The 27,993-nt window shown below is 48.9% G+C and overlaps 1 protein-coding gene across 2 annotated transcripts in view; it reads right to left on the bottom strand.

The window, feature by feature from the left end:
- Positions 1-12,458: 12,458 nt before the first annotated feature.
- KATNAL1 (katanin catalytic subunit A1 like 1) overlaps positions 12,459-27,993 on the bottom strand; it is a 36,177-nt gene continuing 20,642 nt past the window's right edge. For both annotated transcript variants that reach the window (XM_035325088.1, XM_035325096.1), the window contains exons 5-11: positions 24,647-24,774; positions 24,039-24,144; positions 18,889-19,047; positions 17,923-18,049; positions 16,913-17,047; positions 14,461-14,587; positions 12,459-13,007 (exon numbers count right to left, since the gene is read on the bottom strand). In XM_035325088.1, coding sequence (XP_035180979.1) covers positions 12,809-13,007; positions 14,461-14,587; positions 16,913-17,047; positions 17,923-18,049; positions 18,889-19,047; positions 24,039-24,144; positions 24,647-24,774 — 981 coding nt within the window. In that variant the 3' untranslated portion in view covers positions 12,459-12,808. The remainder of the gene's footprint in view (positions 13,008-14,460; positions 14,588-16,912; positions 17,048-17,922; positions 18,050-18,888; positions 19,048-24,038; positions 24,145-24,646; positions 24,775-27,993) is intronic.

Here is a 27,993-nt window from a genome sequence, read left to right as displayed (position 1 = left end):
TTATTATCTATACAAATCACCTATATGTACAAAAGTCAGCAATAAGCACTGTCTGCTTTCCCTTGTGCAGTGGGTCTGACCCCTGGCCCCCCTACACCCCGTTGTTGCTGAAGTGAAGAAGTGGGATAAGGTAAAATCCAGGACACGCGTTTCTGTAGCAGTTCCCGAGGTCTGGAAGATGGTGAAACCTGAGGGCTTTCACCGTGGTGTCACAGGAGGTCTCTGCACATCTCCAGCAGCAGCCCGTGTGTCGAGCAGTTGTGGGTGCACTGAGGACCCTCCCGCTGAGCTCAGCTGGGGCATCCTCAGTCCCCCCTTCCTTGTCCTCTGGATGAGGGCAGCGTGTGGGGTGGTGCCCACCAGGACTCACTTGGAAATGCCAAGCTGTGGGTACACGGCCGCCGCGCCCTGCACCAAGACCCGGCATCGTCCCATCCACCTGATTTCCCTTCCAGCCACCCCTCTGGCTTTTCTCTTCATGTCACAAAGCCCTGAGTCAGAGACATTCCCGTTTTTATAGGGGCTTTATCCACAAAACCCCAAGCTGTTTCCGCACGAGCGTCGCAGCCCAGGGGTTGAGCACAAGTCCTTTCCCCCGAGCCGCAGCTCGCTCTCGGTTACACGCCTCCAGCAGAAGGTGGGCAGAGGAAGTTTTTTAGCTCTCAAGCGCACCACGAGTGCTCAATAAATAGAAATCATTTCCCAGACACGAAAACGCGGCGTCGGAGTCACCGGCGCCCCGGGGCTGTTTGCTCGACTGTGCAATTGGCAGCGCGCGGATCCGGCTTTGTGGTGCACGCCGCGGGTTTCTGCTCCAGCACTTCTCCTGCCTGTCTGCTCGGCTCTGAAATAACCACGAGGCACAGCCTGCCGCTGGGGGAACGTCTCAAAGGGGGCAGCCCCAGCTCGGCCCTTCTTGGATGGGAGAACAAGATTTGCCAGGAAGGAGGGATCTTGCGGTCTCTCTCTTCCCCCTTCTTCCATCGCTTTTGGCTGCTCTTCCCCAGTGACTGCAGCAGCAGCAGGGGCCTGATCCTGCGGGGTCTGAAGGCAAAGCAGAGCTCCCTACCTTGTGCGAGGGCACGGCCCTGCTCCTTCCAGCAGCCCCTCTCAGCATCCGCAGTGCCGAGGTACTTCCAGCACCCCGCTCTGCAAATATACATTATCATTCTTCATGGTTGTCTGGCATCATATTTTACAAAATCAAGTGAAAACGCACTCATGCTGGACCCAAAATTGGCATTTCTTGTCAGATATCCCACTGATGACATCCCCGCTAGCACTGCAGGCACGGCAGGCAGCGTTCCCTGGGCTGGGCCTCGGTGCTCCCCCACGCCTGTCCAGGCCGAACACAACTTCCCCATCCCTCCCTGGGGAGGCTCTGGAGTTATCATGGGACAAGAACCCTTCCCTGTAGGCTCCCTGAGTGCAGCCACGCTGTCTGGGGCTGACACGGCCTGGTTGGTGGGTGGGTGCCATTGCCCTGCTGAGCCCTGTGTTCGGGTGCCCTTCACCCACAGCTCACCTCCAGCCACCACTTGCTTTTGTGTCCGACCTGAGACAGCAGGAGCATCAGGGGGGATGCCACCAGGGCATCTTGGCAGGGAAAACCTGGTTATTTGGGGTATAATTGTGGTGTGCTAATGCTAGGGGCAAGCATTGGCTCCCACCCCCAAGCCGGCAGGTCACACCCCCTTCTTCCCTCCCTCTGCTCCATGCCCTGATAGCCTATCTTGTTTTAAAACCTCATCAGCTTCATTTAAGAGTTTATTTGGTGAGGAAGAGCAACCCGTGCTGAAGCTATGCATAACAAGAAGTGTCACCTCTGTACTCTTTATGAAGTGCTGTTACTATTAGGAAAACATCCACCCAGCAACTATTAGGAAAACATCCACCCCTAACCTTTCCCCACTCAGAAAACCCATCCTGCCTATCGGGGTCACCGAGGACAGCCAAGAAATGAAGGGCCAAGCCTCAGCTCCTGTACGGTCGCAGTGCTTCGTGCCCCGTTACGAGCAGGACGTGTCGGGAGGAAGGAGAGGAGAAACCCCAACCAGCTGCTGTACGCCGTGGGGTTGCAAGATATCATCAGGAAGACGTCGGGGCTCGTGGATAATATCTGGCTTCTTGAGCCTGGCAATTAAATGCTGAGCTCCTCATCTAATTTCCTACCACATTAAGCACACAGAACGACAACTTAGTCTTTTATGATTGCTCCCAGGGGAAGTGGAGCCATTACAGCATCCTGCAAGATCTGCAGCGAAGGCTGGAGGTTGATCCCGCATCGCCAACAACCTTGCTGGGAGAGCCCAAAATCCAGCAGCACCCACAATTTGGAGCCACCAGGGTTGTGCCTGCACCCTGCCAGTCAGCTCCCTGGCCTCGTCCACATGGGGTGGACAGCCCCTGAGATACCAAACCCTAAATGACAGAGTTTTTTACGACCATGGGAGAAGGAAATGGTCGTGTCTTCAAGGATTACAACAGAAAGGCCCTTGGCTATTAGGCAAAAATCATTAGAAATAATAGTTTTTAAAGTGTAGGTATTTTCTTCTAGGGCTTTTTTTCCACATCCCTGGTGAGCTCCTTTCAGCCACCATCTCTCCCTGCTCTCTCTGACCCCTTGCTTCCCACCCCAGAGCAAAGCCTCCCACCTCTCTGCAGCCTCCCCTGCACCCTGCGGCTCTCACAAGAGATTCAGGGCTTTCCTCTTCGTCTTTCTCCCTCAATCTCATTTCTGCAGCTATCAAGTGATGCTTAATGCAAATGTCCTCATAGGTCAAGTCACTCCAGACGCTGAGCTGCCGGAGCTGAGAAAAGCAACAGGTTGCTGTGAAGTCTGCTCAGTTTCTATGGCAGCACCGAGAGCGATTTTCCATGAGGCTCCGTTTTTGAGATGCCGCCTCCGGAGCCGATCCCGGGCCCCGGCAGCGAGCGGTCCCTGTCTGACCGAGGGCATCAGGAGCTGCCAGACCCACGGAAGTGCTGCTGCTGGAACTGGCTGGGTCGGGAATGGAGCAGGGGCCACGGGGCTGAAGTGTTATTGGGAAACTATTTGGGGCAGAGAGTGAAGGAATAGGAACAGTTGGTGAGGGCGGACTGGTAGGTGAACCAGATGAACCAGCACTCCAAGTGGTCTCATCATCAGAGGACACTGTCTCAACCCCTGTAACCTAACAAGAAAAAACCTGGTTTTACAAAGAGGTGAGATGCTGAACAAGCGACAAAAGGTTTTATCCTACATGACATTGTGCTGGGCTGAAAGGGCGTAATCAGATACTTACAGAACTGGGAGACCTTTGCCTTGCAAGGGTGGAACAAACTCTGCACGTTGAAATTGATTTCATGCATCCTGTGAACAACCTCAAGCCCACTCTTCCACTAGTGGCGTTTTGCAATGAATGAAAGCCAGTTGGTGTCGGGGCTAGGAGCGCTGGGTGAGACAGCGGGGCTTGGTCCGTACACCTGTAGGCATCCTCCAAAATCTTGTTTTGAGATTTCTATGGATGCCAAACCACATCTGCCAGCTTTATGCTGACAGAACACCTCTCTTTTTTATTATTATTTTTATTTTATTTTATTTTTTAGCTGTGGCCCAATATTCGCAGCTTTATTCTCATCTCCATTGCACTGATAAGCCAGATTAGTTGTTTTCTTGACCAAAATATAGGTCACCTTTGGGGACTCTTCCCCAGGTTTGTGCTCTTCTCTCTCTGAAGAGCAGGGAAATCCTTCCTGAAGTCTCACGAGGCTGCCCCTGGAGGATGTACCGTGGTAGATGTGCTCGCAGAAGGGGCAGGAGCCTCCTCTAGCACAGGAGGCAGGACCGGCAAACAAAACGATGGACACCATTTTGGGGAGAGGTCAGAACATCGGGGAGGTGCCTGCAGTCGGAAAGATCACGGCTGCAGATTACTTCAAACACATCAGAGCGTTACAGAATAGCAGGTTGGAAAGGACCTCTGGTCCCATTCCAGCTCAAAGCAGGCCCAGTTACAGCAAACTGATCAGGGCTGCGATGAGTCTGAATGCATCCAAGGACAGAGACACCTCTGTGGGCAACTTGTGCCAGTGTTTGACTGCCCTCATGGTGCCGACACCATCTGAAGTTCCCTGAGCTGTCCCTCGTCCTTTCACCACGCACCTCCAGGAAGGGTCTGGCTTCACCTTCGCTGTAACCTCTCCTTGGGTTGCTGTAGGCAAAATTAGCTGTCTCCTTTGCCCTCTTCCTCTCTTTCCTTGAACACCCCCAGGGATGGTGACACCACCACCTCCCTGGGCAACCCGTCCCAGGTCCTGACTGCTTTTTTTGGGAAGAAATGTCTCTTCTGGGCAGTGCAGGAGCACCCTGACCCCGCAGCGCTCCCCAGCCTGCCCGGCACATCCCGTCCTGTGGTGCTGAGCCTGCTCACCGCAGAGGTTCCTGGGGAAAACAGCCAGGGCACCGGTCTCTACCAGGCTCTGAAGTGGAAGAAAGTGTTTTCTCAGCATTTTACTTCAACTAACGCGTTCAGGCTAGTCTCACGCTGTGCTATTAACGCCGCCCCGGTTTGTAATTCTGCTTTCACGTCGGCTCCATTTTTCTCTTTTAATGCCGCTATCGAGCCTCGCGGGTCTCAAACGTGGGACCGATTTTTCTGGCTGCTGCAGCAGAAAGAGCTAATTTGGTCCTTCTGTTTATAAGCAAGAGGACTGTGAAGAGGAATAGCGGGTGATTTTATCTCTGTGTACGTCCTTGGTCAGGCTGACACCATCCTGCTGAGGTGCCCATATTTTAAGGAGGACATCACAAAATTGGAGCGGGTGAAGAAAAGAGCCATAAAAAAAAACGGCTTGAGAGCTGAGGAAAACCACTTACAGGGGAGACTTCTGGAGGTCAGCCTCTGCAACTTGTCAGAAAGAAACCCGAGGAGTGATTTGATGATGTGCGTAAGTACATGTGAGGAGAGGAAATAAGGGATGCTAAGGGGCACCGAAAAGTTCGTCCGAGAGAGGCACACGGCGAGGCAGTGACAGGCAGCCAACTCTCAGAGCTGAGTTAGGAATCAGACTCACTTTTTAATCACGGGGGTGTTCACTGTCGGAGCAAAACTGCAAAGTGAGTGATGGGTTGGAGGCGAGTTTGGGTGCTAGGGGCAGAGGTCCCGGGGGAATCATGGTGAGCTTGCCCAGATACATCTTGGGAAGGGACGGGAGTCTGGGGAAGGGCACTGCCCATCAGTTCACATCTTCAGTTCCGGAGAAGGCAATAAAATGCTGCAGTGCCCAAATCATCACAGAGACCATCAGGAGCAAGTCTGGAAGATGACATAGCACACCTGCAGCTAATATATCCCCAATTATGCAGCCCTACTAAACAGACTTTTTGAACGGCTCCTGCAGGTCTGCATCGGAAAAATAACACATCAGGAAGCTGCACGAGAAACTTCTGAGCTCACTTTGCAAATCATCCATGGCCTTGGAACAGCTTTCCATCCCGCGGACATCCAGCTCCAGCAAAGCACCGGGGAGAGGAGGGGTGGGAACAGCCAGCCTGGCAATAAATAAGTCCGGGAGAATGAACCATCTGCTTACTGCTGGCCACAAAATGTGTCCAGCAATCTCCTGAATCAGCCTCAAAGCTCTGGTAGGGGACCAAAACCTAGCGGGCTGCAGGGAGATGTGAGGGGACAACCATTGCTCTGCAGCAGCTGGGGGATTTCTGGGTTCAGTCATCGTGTCCCAGGCAGGGAGATCACAACCATCCATCTTGAAGGGATCTGAGTCCTCCTGGGTCCAAATCTGGGGACTGGCTTCACCACAAGCTAGCAGAACTCACTGTCTCTGAGAAACAAAGGCTTAACCACCAAAGCCATATAAAACAGGGAACACGGACCACTTGCAGAGCAGTCGTCTTCCTTTTAGCACATTTGGAGCTCACAACATTTCCAGGCACCTTCCCCAGGAGGAGATGGAGCTTGGCCCCAGCCTGAAGGACGGGGAGACCTGCCTGTTCTTATTTGCTTGATTACAACAGGCCACCATGGCAATCTCATTTTTCCTTGCCTTGCTGGGTCATTTGCCACGTGTGGCTTACTGTGCACCCTCCTCGTGATCTGTGTTAGAAAAAACCCAAGCAGGTGCCAGTGGAAAGAAAAGCTGCTGAAGAAGATCTGTCTTATAAAAAAGGGCTGAAGGAGCTCGTGCTAACAAAGCACAAGGTGTTGCTTTACATGGCGGCTCTATAAATATATCCACGGATGTAGGGTAAGTGCCAGGGAGCGAGAACTCTTCGCTACAAGACGGCATTAGCACAAGATCAGCTGGATACAAGTCAAGTGTGAACAGATTTGGACTGGAAACCAGTAGCAAGTTTCCAGATCACCCAGGAACGTGGAGCCTCTGGAGGTGCCACACAGCTGGAGAAGGGTCGCTGGCAGTGGCGGGCTCCACTCCATCATCAAATTGGGTAAGGATTTGGATCCGGGGAGGGGAGCTGACCTGGCAGCGCCTGCACCCTCCAGGCAGCACGAGGATCTCTCATCTCCTCCCGGTCCCCCGGCACCACGGCAGAAATGTCTCATTAGGTACAGCAGAGGAATAGATATGCATGCTCAGGGCCCTTCCTACACGGGCATAAATTAAAGAAAGGCAAATATTTGTTTTAAATGGCTGTGCCATATGCTGATGAAATGCTAATCTGCGCAGAAAAGACGCAGTGTAAATAAACTCCCCAGAAGCACCTTGCATTCGCCGAGCTTCGTCTTTCTCAGCACACTAACAATAAAATAAACCCGACCGCATCCATTATCCGCCCTTCCGTAGGAAACTCAGGTGAGCTCAGGATGACATGGGCCAGCGCCTTCGACGCTATCGCCTGCCACCCCTGGGAGCAGCACAGCCTGTTTGTAAGGTGCCTGCAGGAGGAACTGAAGCAAACTTACTGGCTTCGGCTCACAGTATCGTCGGCCTCGGTAGGACAAACACTAGGGTGCTGCAAGTCAAAAGCAACTGGAAAACACCATTGTACCCTTTGGGAACCAGGAGTCAGAGGGATGGTTTTGGCTCTCCCACTGACCCCATGGCCTTAGGTGAGTCACTTCAGTTCTACCTCCTTCCCCAGCACATCTCCCTGCAAGCATTACGGCATCTCTTCTTGTGCACTGGAGCGGTACCCAGCACTACAGAGCGCCAGCGCCCTACAGAAACAACTCCTGCCCTGGCACACCCAAAAGCCTGAAGATGTTTTGAGGTGGGAAGTGAGCCATTAGGATTTCAAATCCCTTCCCATGCAAGGCAGATTTTGCCGTGGCTGTTAAGAAGCCTGCCCTGGGGGTTGGCAGGTTTTTAAGCAGCAAGGAGGGAGATGCGACCGTCAGCAGCGTCTGCAGTTGGCTTCCTTTGTTCACCGAGTGACTTCCATCCTCTCACACGCGTCCTCCTCCCTGCGAAGGATGCGAAGACCCCCGCTTTCATCAACATGCACATCGCAGCGCTGTCAGCAGCTCCTTAAGGTTATTCCCTTTTCTTTTGGGCTATATTTATAAACCCTGCGCGGAGTTGCTATGGTTTCTGTTACCGTCAGTCCCGTTGGTATTCAGAGCGTTTCCTCTCACCTTCCCCACGCCGGTGACCTTTCCTTCAGGAGGAAGATCTCGTACCATCAGCCCGCTCGGTGCGAGAACACCCAGCGCCGAGCAGGAGAGCGCTCCGTGGAACCAATTCATCTGCGGAACGCCGGCTGCGAGGCGGATAAACAATGGTAATTATTTCCAAACAAACTGGAACCAGAAAGCGCAACCCGGCAGCCTAGCTGCCAGACAACAAGGGAAGCCACAAAAAGAAGAAATCCCAGCCCCTAACATCTCGGGTACTCTGGTGTTTTCCTTTAGGCAGGTGTTTTTCTACCTTTCTTGTTCTCCCAAGCTCAAAAACTTCTTACTTCCACGACAGCTTCTTTTACGCCGCTCAATCAACTTATGCAAGGGGCTGCTCACAAATGCGAGCTACAGAGATGTAACGGTGGGAGCTTCGCTCTTTGTCGGACCAATATTCTAAGAAACTTTGCACAAAGCTCTGCTAGTTGCTGTACAGCAGGACACACGATGCTTTCCTCCCCAGATAAGCGCGCTGGGGATGGTCTCAACAGCTCCACGTGCCAAACAGATCATTGCATCCCCAAAGCCCTAACCCAAACACGGAGCAAAAACCCCGTGGCTTTCCCTCATCTCAAAGACAAACGCTCCTCCTGCTGCAGTCACAAATGCAGAAAAGCCAGGAGAATGGAGCCTGACCACACCACAGCCTAACCCTGCCCGTGCAGTAGGGAAGGGAATGTCCCAGCACTTTGCCTCTTCGTAGCAAAACTTTTCTAGTGGCACTTCCTTAGCTGCTGTCACCCGCCTGGGTGGCTCTATACTGCCTGTTTCTTCCCTCAGAGGGCACCGAGACTGCTCCAACCTGGCACACCAGTGACACCAGCACATCCCTATGGGGGTCCCCGGGCTTCTGGCTTCCTCCCTGGCACCACCGCGTCGCCCGTGTTGCCATCCTGTTCTTATCTGTATGGTTTGGAAAAAAATCTCAGTCCGTGAGCTGATGCAGGGGAGTCCATTCCAAAAACAGACATTTTTTTCACCGTTTCCTCCGCTGCTTTTACCTGCTCATGCGCGGATTGTGGGGCCCAGTCTTTACTCGCTTGATGCACGCTGTAAAGAAGTCCTACAAGGCCTTTAATCTCCTCCCTGATCAGGACAAGCCCGTGCACCTTTCCTATTGTGCCGTCTCTTTTAAAGCCGAGCGAGCTGAACTTTCCATGCAAAGATTTGACCTCTCCCCAGATCCCTTGATCAGCAATTTCCCCTGCTCGCTCTTTCATGTTGGAGGCATTATGAAACGCTGGAAACTACACATGCTTCCATGAGGAAGTTAGCAAGAAAATTCAAATAATCGACTCAGCCCCAAGAGATGTGGGGTCTCTTTCCAGCTCTGAAAGCTCTTTCCTATTAAGAGTTTGGCTTTTGAAAGCCTTCTGGTGAGTGAGCAGCTGATGATAGTTCCTCTAGAGCCTGGTTAGACGTTCAGCCCAGGGGCAAGCCATAAAAAAAAACCTGCCCAGCTCTGTGAGGTCTGAATCAGGTGCTAACACCGAACATCTGCTGGGGCCTCTGCTCTCCTCTGCCCCCTCCTTCCCTGTGCGGGACGCTGGAACATTTACCATTTTATAGCCCGGGGCCATGAAAGGCCAGTTTAAGAGGGAAAGCATTGCTGACAGTGTTATCCAAAGAAGACCAGGCTCTGCTCTAACTGCTCTCCGCCCAGGCCTTTGGTGGCTCCAACACCACAGCGACACGCTGCAAAAATCCTCCTCAGGAAACAGCCAGAGACAGACAGACTCTCCACGTACATTTATTACTTCATACAACCAACCTGCTCCTTGTACAAAAAATTAACAGTGCCACCCAGGCGGGCGTTTCACAGACGTTTTGAAGGAGACGCGTAAACACAGCTTTAAGACGTGTTTTTATGTAGGGTAGGTCCAAGCCACCGAAGCAGCCGGCGCCACGCCATGTGCGTATATCCATGTACACACATCCACCCGTGTACGCCGCTCCACACACCAGCAGGCTGAAGAAATGGTTGCAGCAGGCTGTGGTGTGCTAGTGAGGTGCTCTCTGATCAATCGAACAGCCCTAAGTGAGGGTTTCCCCCACAGGGATGTGTGTTGGACTCCTGGAGGGTCTTGCTGTCAGCCCGGCCTTCCTTCCCCGTTCCTCCCTGCTGCATCCTGGCTCCCTTTTTGAGATAATAACCCAGCCTCTGAAGGTGGTGCACCACTGAGACGTGGTGGAGATGTAAGGGTCAGCATACAGGGCCAGACACCCACGCTGAGGTCTCAGCAAGGCAGGGGTGGCCTCTGTCTGATCAGAGCCTGACCTAGAGGAGCTCAACTCACGGGTGCAATGCTTGGGCACAACCATCGTATGGATAAAGAGCTATGCCTGGAAACTTTCCTTTCTGCAGAAGTAGGGGCCTGTACAGGAAGAAAAGAAGAAGAAGAAAAAAAAAAAACTACCACATTTGGAGTAGAAATCAGGAAATCAGGACCTTTAGAGAAAGACTGCAGCACCTGAATAACTGCCACTAGAAGGAATGTCCAGCATAATGAATTTTGGTTACCATGCAAGAGGATAGCTTAACACCTTAGGGTAGGAGGATCACCAAAAAGCCAAGGAAGGGCATTTTTGCTAAACGTGGTGCTTTCACCAACAGCGAGGGCCCTGCTGCTTGCAGTACGAAGCTGAGAAAAGGGGTAGTTACACCTTGCTAAGCAAAACACTGCTGGATCCGGCACTGCTCCCGGGCAGCTGAACGGTGTGGGTTATTGGCATTCACGTCTCTTCCCTTCTAGCGCTTGCCTGTGCAGAATAAGCTCCTCGGGCAGCAGTGGTCTGAGACTAGCGAGAGCCTCTGAAGTGCTAATCTGGCACCGGCCACAGAAGAGTCATAGCTTTACCCGTTTCTACTGCAGTAAAAGCCAAAAAAAAAAAAAAAAAAAAAGAAAGAAAGCAAAGCAAAACAGCCGCAGCACACAGCTTTCAGAAGGAAGAACTGACAGGCTGTGGCAGGGCTTTTAAAGCTTTCTCTCTGTAAAGATCCAGTTATTCCCTGGGAAGAACAGACTGGCCCTGGGAGGAATTTATCCCCAAATTATAAAGAGTCAACACGGCTCTGTGCTTGCTCATCTTCCAGTGCAGAGACAGCTGCTCCTTTCAGAGCCCGTGAAGCCCAAGGGCTGTTGGTGCAAACTGGGCAGCCGGGAGGAAAGGGGAGCTTTTATTCTGCCTGGAGGTCAAGAGGGAAAAGCTGATGTTCTCCCTGCACTGACCTCCAAGAGGGTAACTCCAAGATGCTCTGTCCTTGGGCTGATGTCAACAGCAGTCGTGTCTCGGCCAGCCTGGGGGCCTCAGAAGGTAGATTTCTGGAGTGCCACATGGAAACGTGCCTCTAAAGCCCCTGCTGACCTTAACATCAAATGCAAGATTGACACAAACTCCAAGGTGTTTCCCCATGGAAATGATCGGAGCCCTTGAAAATGACCGGATCAGCCCAAGGTGCGGTCTTCACACAGAAAGGAAGGAAGAAGGAATGCTGCAGACAAAGTGGAGATGGTAACACCACCACAAACGTTACTCTCATAATCAGATGGATGCTGCAGAGTTGTCAAGCACATATCCTCAGAGTCCCTGCTGCTGAACAGGAGACATGCTCAACAAGCATTTGCCTTCGTGGTTCACGTGTCATGCCCCAAGAGACCACTGTGCTGGATTATGGACAGTATCCGGAACTTCCAGAACTAGCTAAAAGGAGAAATAAGGACATACTCCCATCCAAGAGGAGGTGGGCAGCTGTGAATGCTTGGCCTAAATAAGAGATCCATGTCTTACACCAGCTCCCCACATCTGGCTATGCCACCAGCAGCCTCAGCAGGAAGCCAAGGGCACAGTAACCCCGGAACTGCACAGCAACTCGGATCTAACACAGTACCTGGCATCCAGCTCACAAAATCACCACGAATTTCAGAGCTTGCATGTTCTTCTGTAAATTTGACCTATTCTTCTCATTCCTTCCATGGGAAACCTTCGCTTGTCAGACTTGCAGCCCAGGTGTGTGAAAAGCATGACAATTATGCTCCAGAGAGGACTTCTCATGCTAGGGTTTATAACCCAACCCTTCTCATCCTTGCACTTCAGCAGGGAAGAAACAGGTAAGAACATAAATGAGATCATACAGGTTATTTTCTCCCTAAATCAATTGCATTTATACATTTCTAAGAAATTGCCATTTAAAAAATTAAACATTAACAGTTCTGCAACATAAACAAGTGCAAATTCCATCGCCTAGTAAAGCTAGGAAAGGGTTCAGGCCTAATTGGAAGAACTGGAAGTCCACAGTCATGTAGTTTTAGGACAGCCTTGATATTAGTGTCTTTACTATATTAAAGTCCTACTTAAATAACAACAAAAATAATAATATCTAGAAAGGAAAGTACAGGATTCTACTTAAGCATAAAAGTGCACGATATAACTTAAGTCAAAGTGCCTACTGGTCAAACGGGTACAAACTATGTCCATAGATCAAGTATGGGCTGAAAGCAGCCAAGGCCATTTTCTTTCCCTCTCATTTCCATCAGAAGTCAAACAAGTAACGTCAGTCCAGTCTGAAGTCACATCGATGCCACACGGGTGTACGAGAGAGGCGAGCCCACGTCTTGATGGCAAACCGATCCTCGTTTCCTCTGCGTAAATGCCAATTAATCCACAGGGTTTGCTCTGGAAATTTGTGCGGAGAACAGCAGCAAGGAACAGCAGCTTCGATGCCACGTCCAGGGGAGGCAGAGTCGGCGGCTCAACAGAAACGTAGCACTTTGAGCAGAGGGCGCAGCGAGCCCTCGTCAGCTCCTCTGGAGCCGCGTCCCCCGGCTGATTTATTGATTCTAGCCATGAAAGATGACTATTAGAAGGTAAACGACACTGCTCTTCATTGGAAAAATGAAAAGATTATTCTCAGAAGTATTTTTTCCCTTCCTGTTTGTCTGATTTTACTATTTCAGACATAAAACACATATTTTTTACAGTATCAGCTCGTTATTGTGTTCGCTCCCTTTAAAGGCAAACGGAGTTTAAAAGATCTTGTCACCAGAAGGGGGGCAGCACAGGGAGGGGAGGCAGACCTTTTATTAAACCTTTAAAAAAAGATTTCTAACTCATTTTGCAAGTGAAAACAACAAAAGCCATAAAACTCTAGCAACGGAGAGCTGTCGGTGAGATTAAGCAGATCCAAACTCCGCCATCCATTTTTCATACTTCTCCAGGTCCGCGGCAGAAACAGATTTGGAGATTTTCTTCAGAGCCAGCTCGAAGTCCCCCTTGGTAACGGGCATCTGAAGCTCCTCTTTAGAAAGAGCCCGAATCTCTTCTGGAGTTAAGCCGTTAATGCGCCGTCTCATTGCCATTAGAGAGGCGTCCCTGGAAATACAGGACAAGGTATGGGAGCTAATTGCTAGCAGCGCATGCCGTAAGCCTATGAATTTTGATTGTGCTCTCTTGCTAGCAACCACTGGCAGGAACCCTTCAGAGAGCATTTGTTTACCACGGAAGATGCGGTTCGCATCTTTGTTAGCATCCACGTTCCCGGATCCCGACATCAATCCAACGTAAAGAACGCGCTGGCACCAAAACCCATTTAAGCATATGGCAAATGCGCAGAGATAATTAAAACTATAAAACTGAAAGCCTTTCACAATGATTCACAGAGACGAGGTTCTACATCTTCAGCGCAGGGAAGGGCACGGTGGGAGAGGAACTGCACCCGAAGATATCTATTTATCCTTTTCTTTTTCAAAAGCACTCTGGATCTTGCAGACCCCTCTTTAAGATTTAAGATTTCCCCCTTCTCCCCACCTCGCAGCCCCAAAGGACAGCCAGTGAGCATCGTCCTAACACCACGTGGCCCTGCAGGGCTGAGGCCATCGGTGCCCATGGCTTCTCGTGCTCTTCCTGCTCCTCCTCTCCTCCCAGCTCTGATGCTTGCCAGCGTGGCCCACTGCCACAGAGAACACTGCTCATTTCTCACGCCACGGCCCACATGCAGCTTGAAATTACCTTTTTCTCTTTCCCCAGTTTTTTTCCCAGCGGGGGATAACACAGGCCTCGGGGAGAACAGGTAATTTAACTATTGCACTGTGTGACACACACCGAGTTTCCAAAACCACGGAGTCATTTCACAATTTCAGCAAAGTAGCAAGGGAAAAAAAATAATCCCAAGCCGTGTTCTTAAAGGATCAGTTTCTCTTGGCAGGGACCTTATCTCTGTAAGGGATGCACAGCTCCTGCTGGTAAGTTTTTTCAAATACCTGTCCTCCCCCAGAAAAGCCTCGATTGTCAAAAATTGACACAAGTTGTGCAAATGGGATGGAAATGAATTCAATACTAATGCTATAGGCTATCTGTTATACCCCTGCACCTATAAAATTCCTGCAGAAATCAAGACACTGCTGCGCCGGGGGTGTCCAAGCATACACCACTGGGAAGCCCCAAAGAAGCTGTCTAGGAAAAATTCCTTTCCGTTGCAAAATTACTAAATTCTAGGTCTTAAACTCACGGGATTTAAGAAAAGACTCCAACCCTGTTTTGCACTGCAGTAATGAACATCAGTAAATGCAGACAAGGGTAACACAAGAGTTGCTCAATTTTTTTTCATCTTCAGATCTAAGCAAACTTGATCGCATCTCATGCAAAACACCACGGTTTTTAGACCGCTCCACATGACAGCAACGCACATTTTCAGTAAATAGATTTGGGCCCCAAAAGCAGTCACTGTTAGCTCGGCTTCACCTGTTGTGGCCATTGCCTTTTATCACATAATGCAAATGACGACTTGCCAGGCAATCTTATTTGCAAATTAAGGGGAATGAGATACCTGCAAACATTAGTGATGTCAGCACCAGAATAACCTTCAATCTTCTCAGCAATTTCTTCGAGGCTGATATCAGGATCCAGTTCTACTTCCCGAAGATTAATCTTAAGCAGATCTGCTCTGCCTTTTGCTACAAATAAAAAATATTTGTTTGAAGCCTTGCAAGAGTAACATTAAAAAAAAAAAAAAGATACGAGCACAACTTAGATTTTTCATACAAACAAAAGGCTTTAATATAAGGAAAGGAAAAAGAGACAGAACAAATCATAAATCTTAGCAAAGTGCACAATCAAATACAGCAGAGTATATGTTTTAAAATTGGATATTAAAAGAGCATACTCTAGAGATGTTTCCCAAAGACATACATCATTAAAAATGCCTGTTATGTCTCAGGTGACAAAGCATTTGGTGACACGCTACCCAAAGGCACTAAAGCACAAGGCTACAAGCGTCTGCTGCTTCTCACATCCCTTTGGATTCACTCTCTGCTCGAGTGTTTGATTGCATATTAGTCACACAGTTTCATTAAAAACACAACGAGGATTCTATTAACAGAGCTTTAAACAACACCAAAGCCCTAACAATAGGCTGAACTTTAAGCATGTGTTTAAGCACTTTACCCAGTTGGGACCCAAGAAAGCTGCTGAAGCCTGATAGAAAACAGATACATTAAGAGGGTAAACACATTAATGTATTTACAATCCAAATGTCCTGGCATCCCACTTTCAGACCTGGGTGCAGAGAACATACAGTGATAACCAGCTGTGTAAATGAGTACTTACGCAGCCAATTAACCATTTTGCTTGTGGAGAGCACACAGGCATGTGTGCATTTGGGTACATTCGCTAAAGAGCCCAGGCTTCTAACAGGGAATTGGCATTCGACAGCTTGGGCCTCGGTGTTACCCTGCATAATGGTGGTGAAGGAGGGACAAATGCTTTCCTGGCTTTCGCTGTGCAGAAACACAAAGCAGCTCAGCATCTTCATATCCACTGTGACCGTTTTTTATGGCTTAGAATGGAGGGCAGCCATGGCAGAGAACATAGCACTAGGCAAAGCTAAAAGTCTGAAGGAAATATCCACACGTTCTACTCACTGATGCCACAAATTAAAATAAATAAATAAAAGCAGAAGGGAATCAGAAAACTCATCCAAGGCTGCTGGCTTGGAGAGCTTTGCAGATCTGTCAAGAATCCAGGCAGGTATCAATCAGACAGCTGGCACTGGATATAAAATGGGGATTTGCTATTTACAGAGCACAGTGTACACACGGCGCACCTGCCGAGAGCTTCCTGGATCAGAGAATATTCTTGTAATTTTCCTACTGGGATAAGCAAGCCCCTACAGTATTTCAAAAATGAAACACGGTAGAACATATACCTCTGTCAAATTCTAAAATACAGGAGTGTATATATGAAATATATCTCTTTTTTTTTTTCCCAATTACATTGCCTGACCACATCAGTGCCACAAGGCAGTTATAAATGCAGCATTTAGACTTGCACGGAACAGCTCAACTTTCTTATACACAGCATAAGCGCAACGGCACAGAAGACTGGAAATAAAACAGGAGCCCATCTTGTATGTTGTCCAGGGTGTAATCTACTGTGTCAAAAAACAATCTTGCTTAATTAGAAACAAGAGCAGGAGCTGATAGGATTTTAAACTAATTGGTCATAAAGACAGGCATCTTGTTAGTAGCTGTTGCTGCCTGTAACCTGCACAGACAAGCTGTAGACCTATTAAGTGTCCTTATACCTGCTAAACTCAATCACAATTGCTGTCACCACACACACAGCATCTTGTTATCTTGAGTGCTCATGCAGGGAGACGAGGCGCCCGCTGCACCGCGCAGAAACAAAGCTATGCAAACTTCAAGCGATAGGGATCTCAAAATTAATAGGACAGCTGAATGACAGCCAGAAAAGACAATACAAGCTGAGCCGTCTCGGGGCAGGAAAGCAATCAGCCCGCTGCATTCGGAGTGACTCGAAGCCTAGTCACAAGGCAAGCAAGTGGTGATTTACAATGAACTAAGCCTGTAAGTGAAAATTCATGGAGCCACTTCTCTGCATTCATCTGCAAGGGCACGGGTGCATTCGCAGTATTTCTTAACATGTCCAAAGGGTGCCTTTGATGATCACTCAAGGACTGGCTGTTAAACATTTAAAATAATTCCAGGCTCATTAAAATGAACTCTCTTTCAAAATGTAAGAACCCAGCAATGGGCTTGCAAAGCCATGCAGCAGCTCTTTGTTTTTAAGCCCCTAAGCAAGGGCTTGTCTTTTTTCCTCACTCTTTTTAAAAATAAAGCAATCCTACCAAACGATTAACTCCTGAATTTCACTGCTCATCACAAAAGCATCACAATTCCTCCCAAATCCAACAGCCCCAGAACAGTCCTAAGGTAGGCTGGTAAAGGCTACTTCAAGTAAAACGCTTGTACCAAACATACCTGTGGGTAGAGGTATATAAATCCTCTTTTCCAGTCTCCTTCGGAGAGCTTCATCGATATCCCAGGGAAAATTTGTAGCAGCTAACACCATAACCATCTTGGAGGGGTCGTCGTTCTCCAGGGCACCACCTACCCCTGCAATGGTTGAGGGAAATTTCTCTTGAGATGCTTGCTAAGAAACATTGCATGGATGTTACAAAAGCTTGAACAAAGCTCAGCAACTGCTCCTTACGCTCCTAGAGCCACTTTGCAGACTTTCCACGGCTTAGATGTGGCACCATCAGTGCCACAGACAGAGGGACAGTTCATTCTCTTGCTGAGCCAAGGAAGGGCTTTTCTTTGCCAGTGCTAAACACAGAAGCAAGAGAATCACTCCCTAGCCTCCCAGATGAGGACTGCAAAGAAATGATCACTTTGGGGCAAAAAGTTGCCTGCACAGGGTTTACTGCAGTGAATATTTGAGGCAATTATAAATGGTGGTTCAACAGCAGCTGCAGTACAGAGGTGATTAGCAAAGCCCTATGCCACAAAATGTTCCTCGGGTGGTGGGACTCAGTGCACAGAATGGGTACCAAATGTGTCTAAAAGGGTGATATTAGCTGCCACCACAGCACACAGCAAAATGAGATCTGATCACTGGGTCCCTGAGCAGGAGGTTCAAGGAAAGAAGGGAAATTTGTTTAAATTGCATCAAAAATGAAGGCCTGCTTTACACTTCACAAATTTCCATTATCTGCTTCTCCTAGAGTAAGGTGTCTCTTAAAAATGAGTTCTCAATTTTTCATCAAAATGGCTATTTTAGAAAGAAATAAAGCAGAGCAGCTTTTTCAGTTAGTTATCTGCCTTCAACCACTCAGAAAATTTACTCCTCCCAACTCGTCTTACTTTTCCCCCACCCACAAAGCTAGGTTTTCCAGATGGTTCAAGTTTTTTACATTCCCATCTGTAACAAAACAGCACCCCAGCCCAAAATTAAAAAAAAAAAAAAAAGCTAAGCCTGTGATCTTTACCGTCCATTTGCACCAGCAACTCCGACTTGACTCTGCGACTCGCCTCGTGCTCGTCAGACGTGCCTCTGCGGCTGCAGATGGAATCTATTTCATCAATGAAGATTGTCGTGGGAGCGTAAAACCTCGCCTTTATTCAAATGAAAACACCTCTATTAAGACTTGTGCAGCAAGCACAGGCCCTCATCTGACCATGACGCAGTTCAGGAAGAAATACCACTTACACGTCTTCCCCGCTTGTCACAAGAAAATAATTCAAGATCTTTGATTTACAAACTGCTTAAGTTTATACACTTCAAGCTGAGCCCCTCAAGTCAGAGGTCTTCCAGTGTTGGTTGGTTTTCCTCAGAAACCAGTCTTGCAAAGGGAGAACGAGCACAACCAATGTACGGGCAGTCTTACATGTCCAGGATTTTGTGCTGCTGAGGGCAAGGCGCAGGGGACAGAAGGGAACCCAGTCTACCCCAGAATAGAGAGGTTTCAAGTGAGTGTGCTAGAAGCGAAATGAAGATCCCAAAGAGGTGAATGACCCTGCAGAGTAGGTCCACACGGGCTTGTCTGTCACACAGCCCACGTGACGGGCTGTGCTCAAAAATTCACTGAGAAGCTCGTGCCCATCACTCAGAACAGAAACAGAACTAAAATCTGTATTGCTCCCAGAGTAACAGTTCCCAATCACTTCTAATTTCAAATTACTTCCTATTACTATGGGCTTGGTATCCCATACCTAAATAACTGAATTTCTGTCAAGATCACCACTCTACCTTAGATCTGGAAGAAAACATTTCCTTCCTAATCCTCAGTGACATATCCGAACAAGATGGATACACACCGATTGTCTTTTCCTGCCTGGTTGAGGGGGGTCTTGGAGCAGTGAACTCTGTACTTTCAGAGCGCTACTGAAGGAGCAGGGAACCGAGACGGAGGTCCCCTCTCACCTTAGAGATCCCCAGATCACCGAGGACGTACCATTTCAAACAAGAGGCGGACTAGCTTCTCAGACTCGCCCCTGTACTTAGATGTCAGCGTGGAGGAAGACACGTTGAAGAACGTCGTTCCACATTCGGTAGCAACAGCTTTCGCTAGCATTGTTTTGCCAGTGCCAGGAGGGCCAACCATCAGCACACCCTGAAAGGTGAAAACAAAGGGAATGAACAACAAATGAAGGACATTTGCACTATAGCCCTATGCTACATCTCAATATAATCCAAAATCTGTATTTTAACTGCTTAGTGACAGTTGTCATCAGTGGAGAACAAAAGAACCCCGTACAATGAGAACAGCACGGGAGGGTTCTGCAATTTATTTGCCTTGCCACTTCACCCGAGTCAGAATCACAACAGGCAACAGCTGCTGCTGCAGCTCTCACCTGGCAGGCAGGTGACAGATTTACAGCCTTGCTCTGAAACACAGAGCCTGGACTTGAACTTGGGCCCTTCCCGTCTCACAAGTGGCTGTACACGTGGGTGAAGAGAGTGAAGTCATCATCTTTTTGGAACAAAGGGTCCTTCGTGAAGAAACTTTCACAGAAACCTAAACACTTTTGCACTAAGCAGAGCATTTTTCTACAGAACAACATTTTGCCAACAAAAGCTAACCAAGTGTGTGTATGAATCTGGTCGATTTTTTTACAAGTCAGTGTGCTCAAGAGCATTCAGCGAATGCAAGGACGTGTCATACTGTTTAATCTCCCCATCTAAGTAGTTCTGTGGCTGTCAAGTTGGGCAGAGAACAGACTGAGAGCAGTCCTGCAGAGAAGGACTTGGGGGTAATGGTGGATGAAAAATTGGGCATGAGCAGGCAGTGCGCACTTGGAGCCCAGAGAGCCACACGTATCCTGGGGTGCACCAAGAGCAGCGTGGCCAGCAGGGGAGGGAGGTGACTCTCCCCCTCTGCTCTGCTCTGATGAGACCCCACCTGGAGCCCTGCGTTCAGCTCTGGGGCCCCCAGCACAGGAAGGATGTGGGGCTGTTAGAGCAAGTCCAGAGGAGGGCCACAAGGCTGGTCAGAGGCCGGAGCACCTCTCCTATGGGGACAGGCTGAGGGAGCTGGGGTTGTTCAGCCTGGAGAAAAGAATAGGACAAGGGCTAACAGTCATAAACTGAAAGAGGGGAGATTTAGATGAGATGAGATGTTAGGAGGAAATTCTTCCCTCAGAGGGTGGTGAGGCCCTGGCACAGGCTGCCCAGAGAAGCTGTGGATGCCCCATCCCTGGAGGTGCTCAAGGCCAGGCTGGATGGGGCTTTGGGCAACCTGCTCTGGTGGGAGGTGTCCCTGCCCATGGCAGGGGGGTGGAATTGGGTGGGCTTTAAGGTCCCTTCCAACCCAAACCTTTCTGTGGTTCCATGATTGTCTCAGCACTACACAAGCAGGTTTTTAGCAGGACACTGCTCTCAAGACCCATGTTAAGACTGTAGCACCGAGACTGGTTAGCCACCCTAACTATAAAGCAAAGACAGGCTCTTTAAGTGAGCCAGGACAAAAACAATACAGGTTTCTGAAGACAAGTGACCCTTCCATCATGAGATTACCGCTCACTCTCAGCACTAAACCGGAATAATGTTTTTAAATAGTTATCTTCATGAATCATCTTTCCAACCCTTTCAGCACCAGAGCTGGGACAACACATTGTTCCACCCCCTCACAGCACTAGAAAAGGACACTGGCATTTTGAGCGTGCTATGAAAACGCAGTGCTCCAGCAGCTTTTTTTCCCCCAGCTGCAAGGTCTGATTACATGCTAACAAGAGTTTCCTGAAGTAAAGTTGTGGCGTGTTGCAGGGGTAATGAAATTAGCTGGAATTAGAATTGCACATCATAATGTGCTTTGCAATTAATATCTTACATAAAACGCCACAGCAATAAAGTATCTGTTAAACGCAAGCCACGGAGCAAATTAGATTTCATCTGTTCCCCGCAAAAAATTTACTTCAAAAAGCACAAAGAATGGCATGGAAGAGATCTATAAAAACAAATCAACCGGGAATGCAATTATTCAAAAACGTACTATTCAAAAGCAATCGCCTCTCTGTATTCCATTTTCCATTAACTCTTAATACCTTTATTGCCATTTAACACTTAGCTAATGCAAGCTCAACATACATTCATCGGGAAATTAAGTCAGAAATGTTCATACTTCCCCGTGCAGCTAACGGCCCCATGTCACTCTTCAGGCTGCTCAAGGTTCCCTAAATTCCAGGGCAGTGAGCATGAAAAGTAAATCGACTTTTTTTTCTCCCCATGAACGCTCAGACATATACGGATTTGAGTTGCTGCACTCGCACTGATATTGTGGTAATATTGCAAGTACAAGCCCGGAGTGCCTGGGTGAAAATTACTCAGCCTGTACCAGGCAGGTCAGAGATGACTTACCGGCCTCTCGGAGTTTCAAAATGTGCTTATTTAATATTTTAAAACAAGCATCGCCTCACTTCAAATCCCACTTGACCTGTGTTTGACAAACTGCATTAACTGCAGGACCCAGTGACACAAGGGGCTAACATCCATTTTGGGGGATGTAGTTTTAGCCCTCCATTATTCCAGAGGGTCAAATTCCAGGTTCAGCTACACACCCTGCTCCCTGCTGAACCCAAAGCCCATCGCCTCGTACCTCCTGTGCAAGTATTACAGCGAGCGTTACCTAGCACAGGATAGTGGTGGCATTACCTGTGTGCCCGACACAGGTGCAAAGCCAGGGGAACACCATATTCTACAGGGATTTAAAAATAAAAATTTAAAAGTCAGTAATAAAAATCAGACAAACCTTGAATAGTCAGGAAAACAAGGTGTTCACGGCTGCAAAGAGAAACACATCGGATCAAGTTGCTCCTTCTCTTTGCAGCTAGGAGGGGCTGCCACTTACTCACTAGTTAAAATCCTTGACGAACACAAAGGCTTCTTTATTCCTCCTCTAAGGCTCTGTTAATCCACAGTATTCCAATAAGAAGCTGAAACACACCACGGGGAGCAAGTGTTTTGATGAAATCACTGCGGGGTTACTTCTTGTTGTTGTAACAATCACTAGCAGAGCAGTGGGAAGCACAGAGAGCAACTGGGCCTTCTTGGAACAAAACAGTTCAGAGGAAAAGAAAGAGCAAGGCTTTGGACCCTCAGAAACCCACGGCTGCAAGCACACAGCCCAGTGCTGAATCAGGAAGGCAGCTGGCTCCTTCATGCAAGGCACTGTCCTGAGCATGAATGCAGAGGCAAACTGCGAGGGCTGTCGTGGGAATTGCTCGCAGGAGCGTCTGAACATCCAAAACCAGATCTGGCTGCCTTTTCCCTGAGTTATTGTCCTGGATGCCCAGGCTCAACAAACGCCTGCTGCTCCACTGATTACTGCGAGAAACAGCCTTCCCGTCAGAACTTCTCATCCTTGTAGCACAGTCAGAGGTCAACAGTAGGGAAAATACATGCTGTTCTACGTGAAAAATAAATTCAGGAGAGTTACAGCTTCACAAGCCCCCAGGGAAAAGGCTAACAATGAAGACTCTTCATGGACTCGTCAGAAATCAATTTGCATTTCAGGCTGAAGGGAGGAAATAATCTTAGCATTCTTTCCATGTCTGCAACCACCTAGCCTTCAGAAGTGACACTGGCCAGCAAGAAAGGATAATCTCATGCAAAGAGAAAGAGACTAACTCTGAAGACGAGGCTGTGGTTTCTTTATCCACTGCCACAACATTTGGAGAGACAAGGCCACTGGCACTCTACATTCCCTGCAGAAATACCTGCCTTAGAAGACAGATGGCCACTGCTTGCTCTAGGCATGTTACTAGGTGGAAAAGCAGCATGGCAGCTCTTCAATCCCTTTAGAAGTTTCTGAAGGCAGGACAGGTGGTGCCTGGGTAGCCTAAGAAGGAACGGATCAAATTCCTCTGTGCCAAGAGGAAGGGAGAGAGATTCAATAGACATTAAAATCTTACTCTATACTTGTGACCCACAATATCTAGGATTTGTCCAAGCTTGCTTAACCTCGAGCACATTGGCACTGACCACAGACACGTTAAACCCCAAAGGCCACACAGCTCATGCCCAGGAGGTGTGCTGACCCAGGCTGGGACTATCTCCCTAAAACCTCACGCAGAAATCCTGCTCCTGCTGCTGCCTCCCACCCTTCCAACTTCCCCTCTTCGCTGTCTGCAGACACCAGCCCCAGGAATGACACGTCTTCCACTCGCCAGCTGCTGCAGCACTTTGTGCCATAAATGAACAGCGCGGTGGCGATCTAGGGGTGGCTCAGGCTGGAGGAGAGCTTTGAAGGCCAGTCCTAAATGCACGTTGGAGAAGTATAAGGACCAAACAGGAAAAGATGGGGCAAGCGTTAGTAATGCAAGGTCTGATGTATTCTGCTGAGCCAGAGCACTAAAAAACTACTCATTTACAGAGCATTCCCTACACACGCCATTTATTTGGAGACTCAGGACAACAGACAACTTGCAACAGCGTCTCTTCTCCCCCAGTTTATCACTAAATGCTTCCACATAACCAGAATGTCCCTAACATTGTGACTGGTTATTCCCCAAACAAGCGTCAATCCATCCCACGACAAAAGCAAAGTAATTTTATTTCCTGGTTACAGTAACGCCCACCAACCTCCTCGCTCCTCTTCATTTTTAGGTCTGAGCAAGGCCCAGGCTGGGCTCGTCTCTGGTCCATCAGGAGCCAGCTCAGCCCCGTATCCTTGCTGTTGCCTGCAGTTTGCAGTCAGCGTGAGGGCTGGCACACGTGGAATAAAACAGTCCAACAACTGCTTTCCTTGGTGAAATGCTGCAGAGCAGCCATTCTATTAAGCAGAGCTTTCCATTAAGCGTTTCTGCTGCTCTCAGTGTACCCTACATGCTTGCGAATGTGTACAGGCTGGCGTACAGAAAGTATTAACATCAAGAAGCAATCACGGAGTAAACACCAGAGAATTATTTAGTGTAAAACCCGCATCCATTTCCAGCTGTTTATTTCAGCACATTTTACATGAATCATTATGAGAGGATTTCACGAACAAATTCCTGAACTTTCCTGTTTGGCGTTTTAGCCATCTCCTGCAGCCATCCACACATGCTAAAACAGCAGACGTACATAACTACGGCTTGCCATTTACTCAAACACCAAATAAATCCCCACCTTCCAAGGTCTTCTGATCCCTTTGAAGAAATCAGGCATCCACATCGGAAGAACGACAGCTTCTCTTAATAATTTCTTGGCTTCTTCCAAATCTGCTATGTCATCCCTGTGCAAGAAGAAATCTTTATGAGATTCCTGTAGAACAATATTCCTCCTGCTTTTACATAAGGACAAACAAAAGCTTTTTACTCGGTGCCATCCCTTTTACATGCCAGTGTATGCCTCGTGAGAGCACTCCTATAATCCCACGACCTAAAACTAAATCCGTTTGCGAAAGGTAGGGAAAAAATGATTTTCGACTCAAGTTACTCTGAGCTGCTTAATTAAAAATTGTTTTGGATAATGTGAGCACCCAAGCAGTATCTTCAGAGATCTCTGGAGTACGCTTTTATTTCGGCAGCACTTGCAGTGGATGTGCTGCACCGCAATACCGGTTAGCAGCAAAAGCCTGACTGTAATCAAATTAACACACTGTTAAAACCAAAAGATCTTGCTTTGCTCATTCGCAGAAGATTGTGATGGCTCCCTGTTTTAAAGGCTTAAGAGAAGAACAATTCCTCCCCTCTTCCATGCTGGCAAAACCACTTCAATTGAGAAAATCCTCATACCAATGAATGCTCGGATTCCTCGACACAATATCCCTTTCAAGAGCTTCAACCAAGTCTTTGTCGTAACCCGCTCCATCAAACTTTGGAATTTCCCCATCACCAACACCTTCCTGGGGTATTTTCTTTCCCTAGAAGTGAAAGTCACACAGGCTCGTAAGGACATTTTTCTTTGCACATACCCTTTACCATTAAAACATCGCAATAACGTCTGGTTTAGCCTCTGCTTGAGCCACAAGGTGATACGAAGCTTCAATGCAGCTATCACAGCACCACGACGGGCAGCAAAACCGATGTTTTCACACCCTGCAACTCCATGAAGAGTCCCCAAACACCCGTGGTTGCTGCCACCACAGCAGCACAACGCTTCCTCCAGGGATGCAGCTCACGGTGACAAACCCGTGCCAGACCTCATTACCTGCTGCAGTGAGTTTGTTGGTTGGTTAAATTAGTGAACCCGACTCTCTTACCAGTGCTAAACCACTCTTTAGACGACTGACACACTTCCTGGACGGCCGAATGCACCAATGCACCTCGTGAAGGAACGGAGGCGGTGCTGGGACTTCGTGCTGCACTGCAGCCTGGCTGAAGACCAGACCATTTGAAGCCTGTTTGGAAAATGCTACACCTGCTGCATCCCCTGCCTGAGCTCGGCCAGGGGCACCCACCACAACAGAAGAACACAAAGCTGTTACACCCGCTGTCTTTGACGGAGGAAAACCGAGAAGAGTCTCTCCCAGTGTTTAAATAAAGCCTTCTTGCCCAGCAGTTTCTCCTGCAAGCTATCCATTTCCCTTCTCTCATTCACAAGCAAGCTCCGTAAAGAGTTAAACACTTGCAAAAAGGTCATATTTATTTAAGGACGGCACTGAAAGCCCTGAGCAAGCTCCCCGGTCACCCAGGCTTCTTTGAACTCCAGTCACTTCTGCAGCAAGCTGCAACCCATTCAGGGACCGAGCCCAGCCCCACCTCTGGCCCCGGCAGCCCCCACTTTCTGGTTTAATGCCTCCACAACACCAGCGAGCTTACGGGGTCAAAGCATTATTTTCTCTTTGAAGCATCACAGCTTGTGCTCCTCCTCCTCTTGGGCCTCTGATGATGGAAAGCACTTCGACGGCAGCGCTGGGCCATGCCTGAAAAGCAGCTGCGCTGTTTTACCCAAGGAGCTGCTTTAGGACTCTCTAACTCAGCCTCTAAATGCCATCAGCGAGCAAGTTAAAGAATCCCAGCTGGCGGCACAAGAGCAGCCTCAGCAAAGGCCTGAGAGGCAGCTGGAGACACACAAATAAACTCACGGTGGAGAAAGGAAAAGGCAGTGACTGCGCCCCTCCTGCCTGCCGTTTGCCCACGAGGCCGGTGAGGGAGCAGATTTATCTCCCCACTGGTTTTATTTCTTCCTTCCAAGCGAACACGGTGTTGTTCTGTGCTCCCAGCTCAGGGTTTCTGCAGTGGAATCAAGCTGAGGGTTGTGTTCAGACAAAAAGGTGGTGTCAAAAACGTAATGGAAAGGGGGAGAAAAAGCCCTGTGGAGTTTGGAGGGTTTCAGAAGAGAGAAAATTGAATCCTAATGTAACTATAAAAAAAATCACAATAAAGCAAAAGGTATTTGCTGTCTGTCTTTGTTAAAATTTCTCTCATATCCCTCTATAAGGAACTGATTGTCCTAGTGGAAGAATTTTCCTGTGCCTCTCAAAACGCATCCTCTGTGTTGCTTTTTCAGGGTGAAACTGAGCAAAGGCAGCTCAGAAGGCAGAGTGAGCTGGGGGAGGAGGCTGGAGCAGCTCGAACCCATGGCCCTGAGTCATGGTTGTCTGCTGGGGGGCTCAGGGGACTGGGGGAGAAAAAGGGAGGAACAAATAAATCAGCAGAGGTGACGGTGGGCTCCTAGTGTGATAGAAGGGAAAGAAGGGAGAAAAGGAAAAGCAAAAAAGGGAGAGAGGAGGAGGAGGAAGAGGAGAGGAAAAAGAAAAAAGGGGGAAAAAGAGAAAGGGAAAACAAAAGGGGAAAAAGGAGAAAACGAAAGGGGAAAAAGAAGAAAAAGCATCATGCGGCAGGGTGGTCCCAGCCCCACCTCATGGTGTTGGCACCGCACAGCCCCAGCCCTGGCCCAGGGCCCCTTCTGCCTCCTGGGGGACAGAGAGAAGGGAGGCCACCAGGAAACGTGCTGTCAGCATCATGCTGCTGCCATTTTGGTGAAATTCAGCATTTGGGGGTTTTAGTCCTGGAATCAAACTGAGATTTAAAGAATTTACAGGCCCACGTGTAGTAAGATTATTAGGGTTGGCCCCAGATTGGCCCAATATCCAATCCTCTCTCAGCAGGTGAGTAGACACCAAAAGAAAGGAAAGCGTGTCGCCTGGGTGCAGGCAGCAGGACTGAGTGACATGTTCTCACAGTGAGTAAGCACAATTTCCCCAGACGTATCCTTGTCTCTTTCCCAGCTTTAAATAAGGCTGCAGTGATGGCTTCTCTCTAAGGATGCCAGTCCGCAGACAGAGGCGTACAGGACTGCAAGAGACTGCTCGCACCCAGCCCCCTGGCAATCACATCACCCAGCCTTCTCCTCAGCCAAGTCCTCACCCCAACACAGTCAGAAATCCATCAGGAAGGGTCATCAGACCCCCTCACTGGAATAAATATCTCATTTCCAACCTCTCTCTGCTCTGGCAGTAGGTTTGTGCATAGGTTGCAGCCGCAGTCTCTGACACGTCCACCACCCTGGTGTGCTTGCAGCATGGCTGTGCTCTGCCCTCATTTACCAACCTTTTTTCTCTCCCTTCTTGCAATATGAGCACATCTTTGTAGAGCACAGCTGCTGAAATGCACACAGAATGACCCTGCCAGTGCCTCACCAGGGTCACCTGTAACAGCACCAGTATCTCTCAGCCAACCGGGCTGAGGATTTCACTCACTCCCATGGCTGCATCACACTGCTGCCTTGCAGTCAGCCTCCAGATCATTCACGTGGATAACAGTGGGGCTGCGATGACCAGAATGGGGTATGAAGACACCTTTTCTTCCTGCAGACTTTTTCCACCATGCAGAGGCAGCAACAACCACCAGATGCCCTCTGCACCCTGCGCTGCCAAAGCCGAAGGTGGCACCTCACTCGGGCAGCCAGCCCTTCCCATCACCGCCAGGGAAAAGGTGACGTGCCAAACAAAGTTAGACACGATGATTTCTGATGGTACATCTGAGTCTTTCTTCTCCACAGCTGCTGAGCTCCTGTCTTCCAGAAGAAATTGTCCTTACTGTCTTGGAGGGCATGGCCTGCCGCTCCACACTGCTGATCACCATCACATGTCCACGACATCCAACTCCTCTTGGCTCGTCCTCCTCAACTGGTGATG

The sequence above is a fragment of the Oxyura jamaicensis genome, chromosome 1, assembly GCF_011077185.1.
Source record: "Oxyura jamaicensis isolate SHBP4307 breed ruddy duck chromosome 1, BPBGC_Ojam_1.0, whole genome shotgun sequence".
NCBI lineage: Eukaryota > Metazoa > Chordata > Aves > Anseriformes > Anatidae > Oxyura > Oxyura jamaicensis.
Note: the sequence above shows the minus strand (reverse complement) of the source record. Positions and strands in the feature narration are given on the sequence as shown.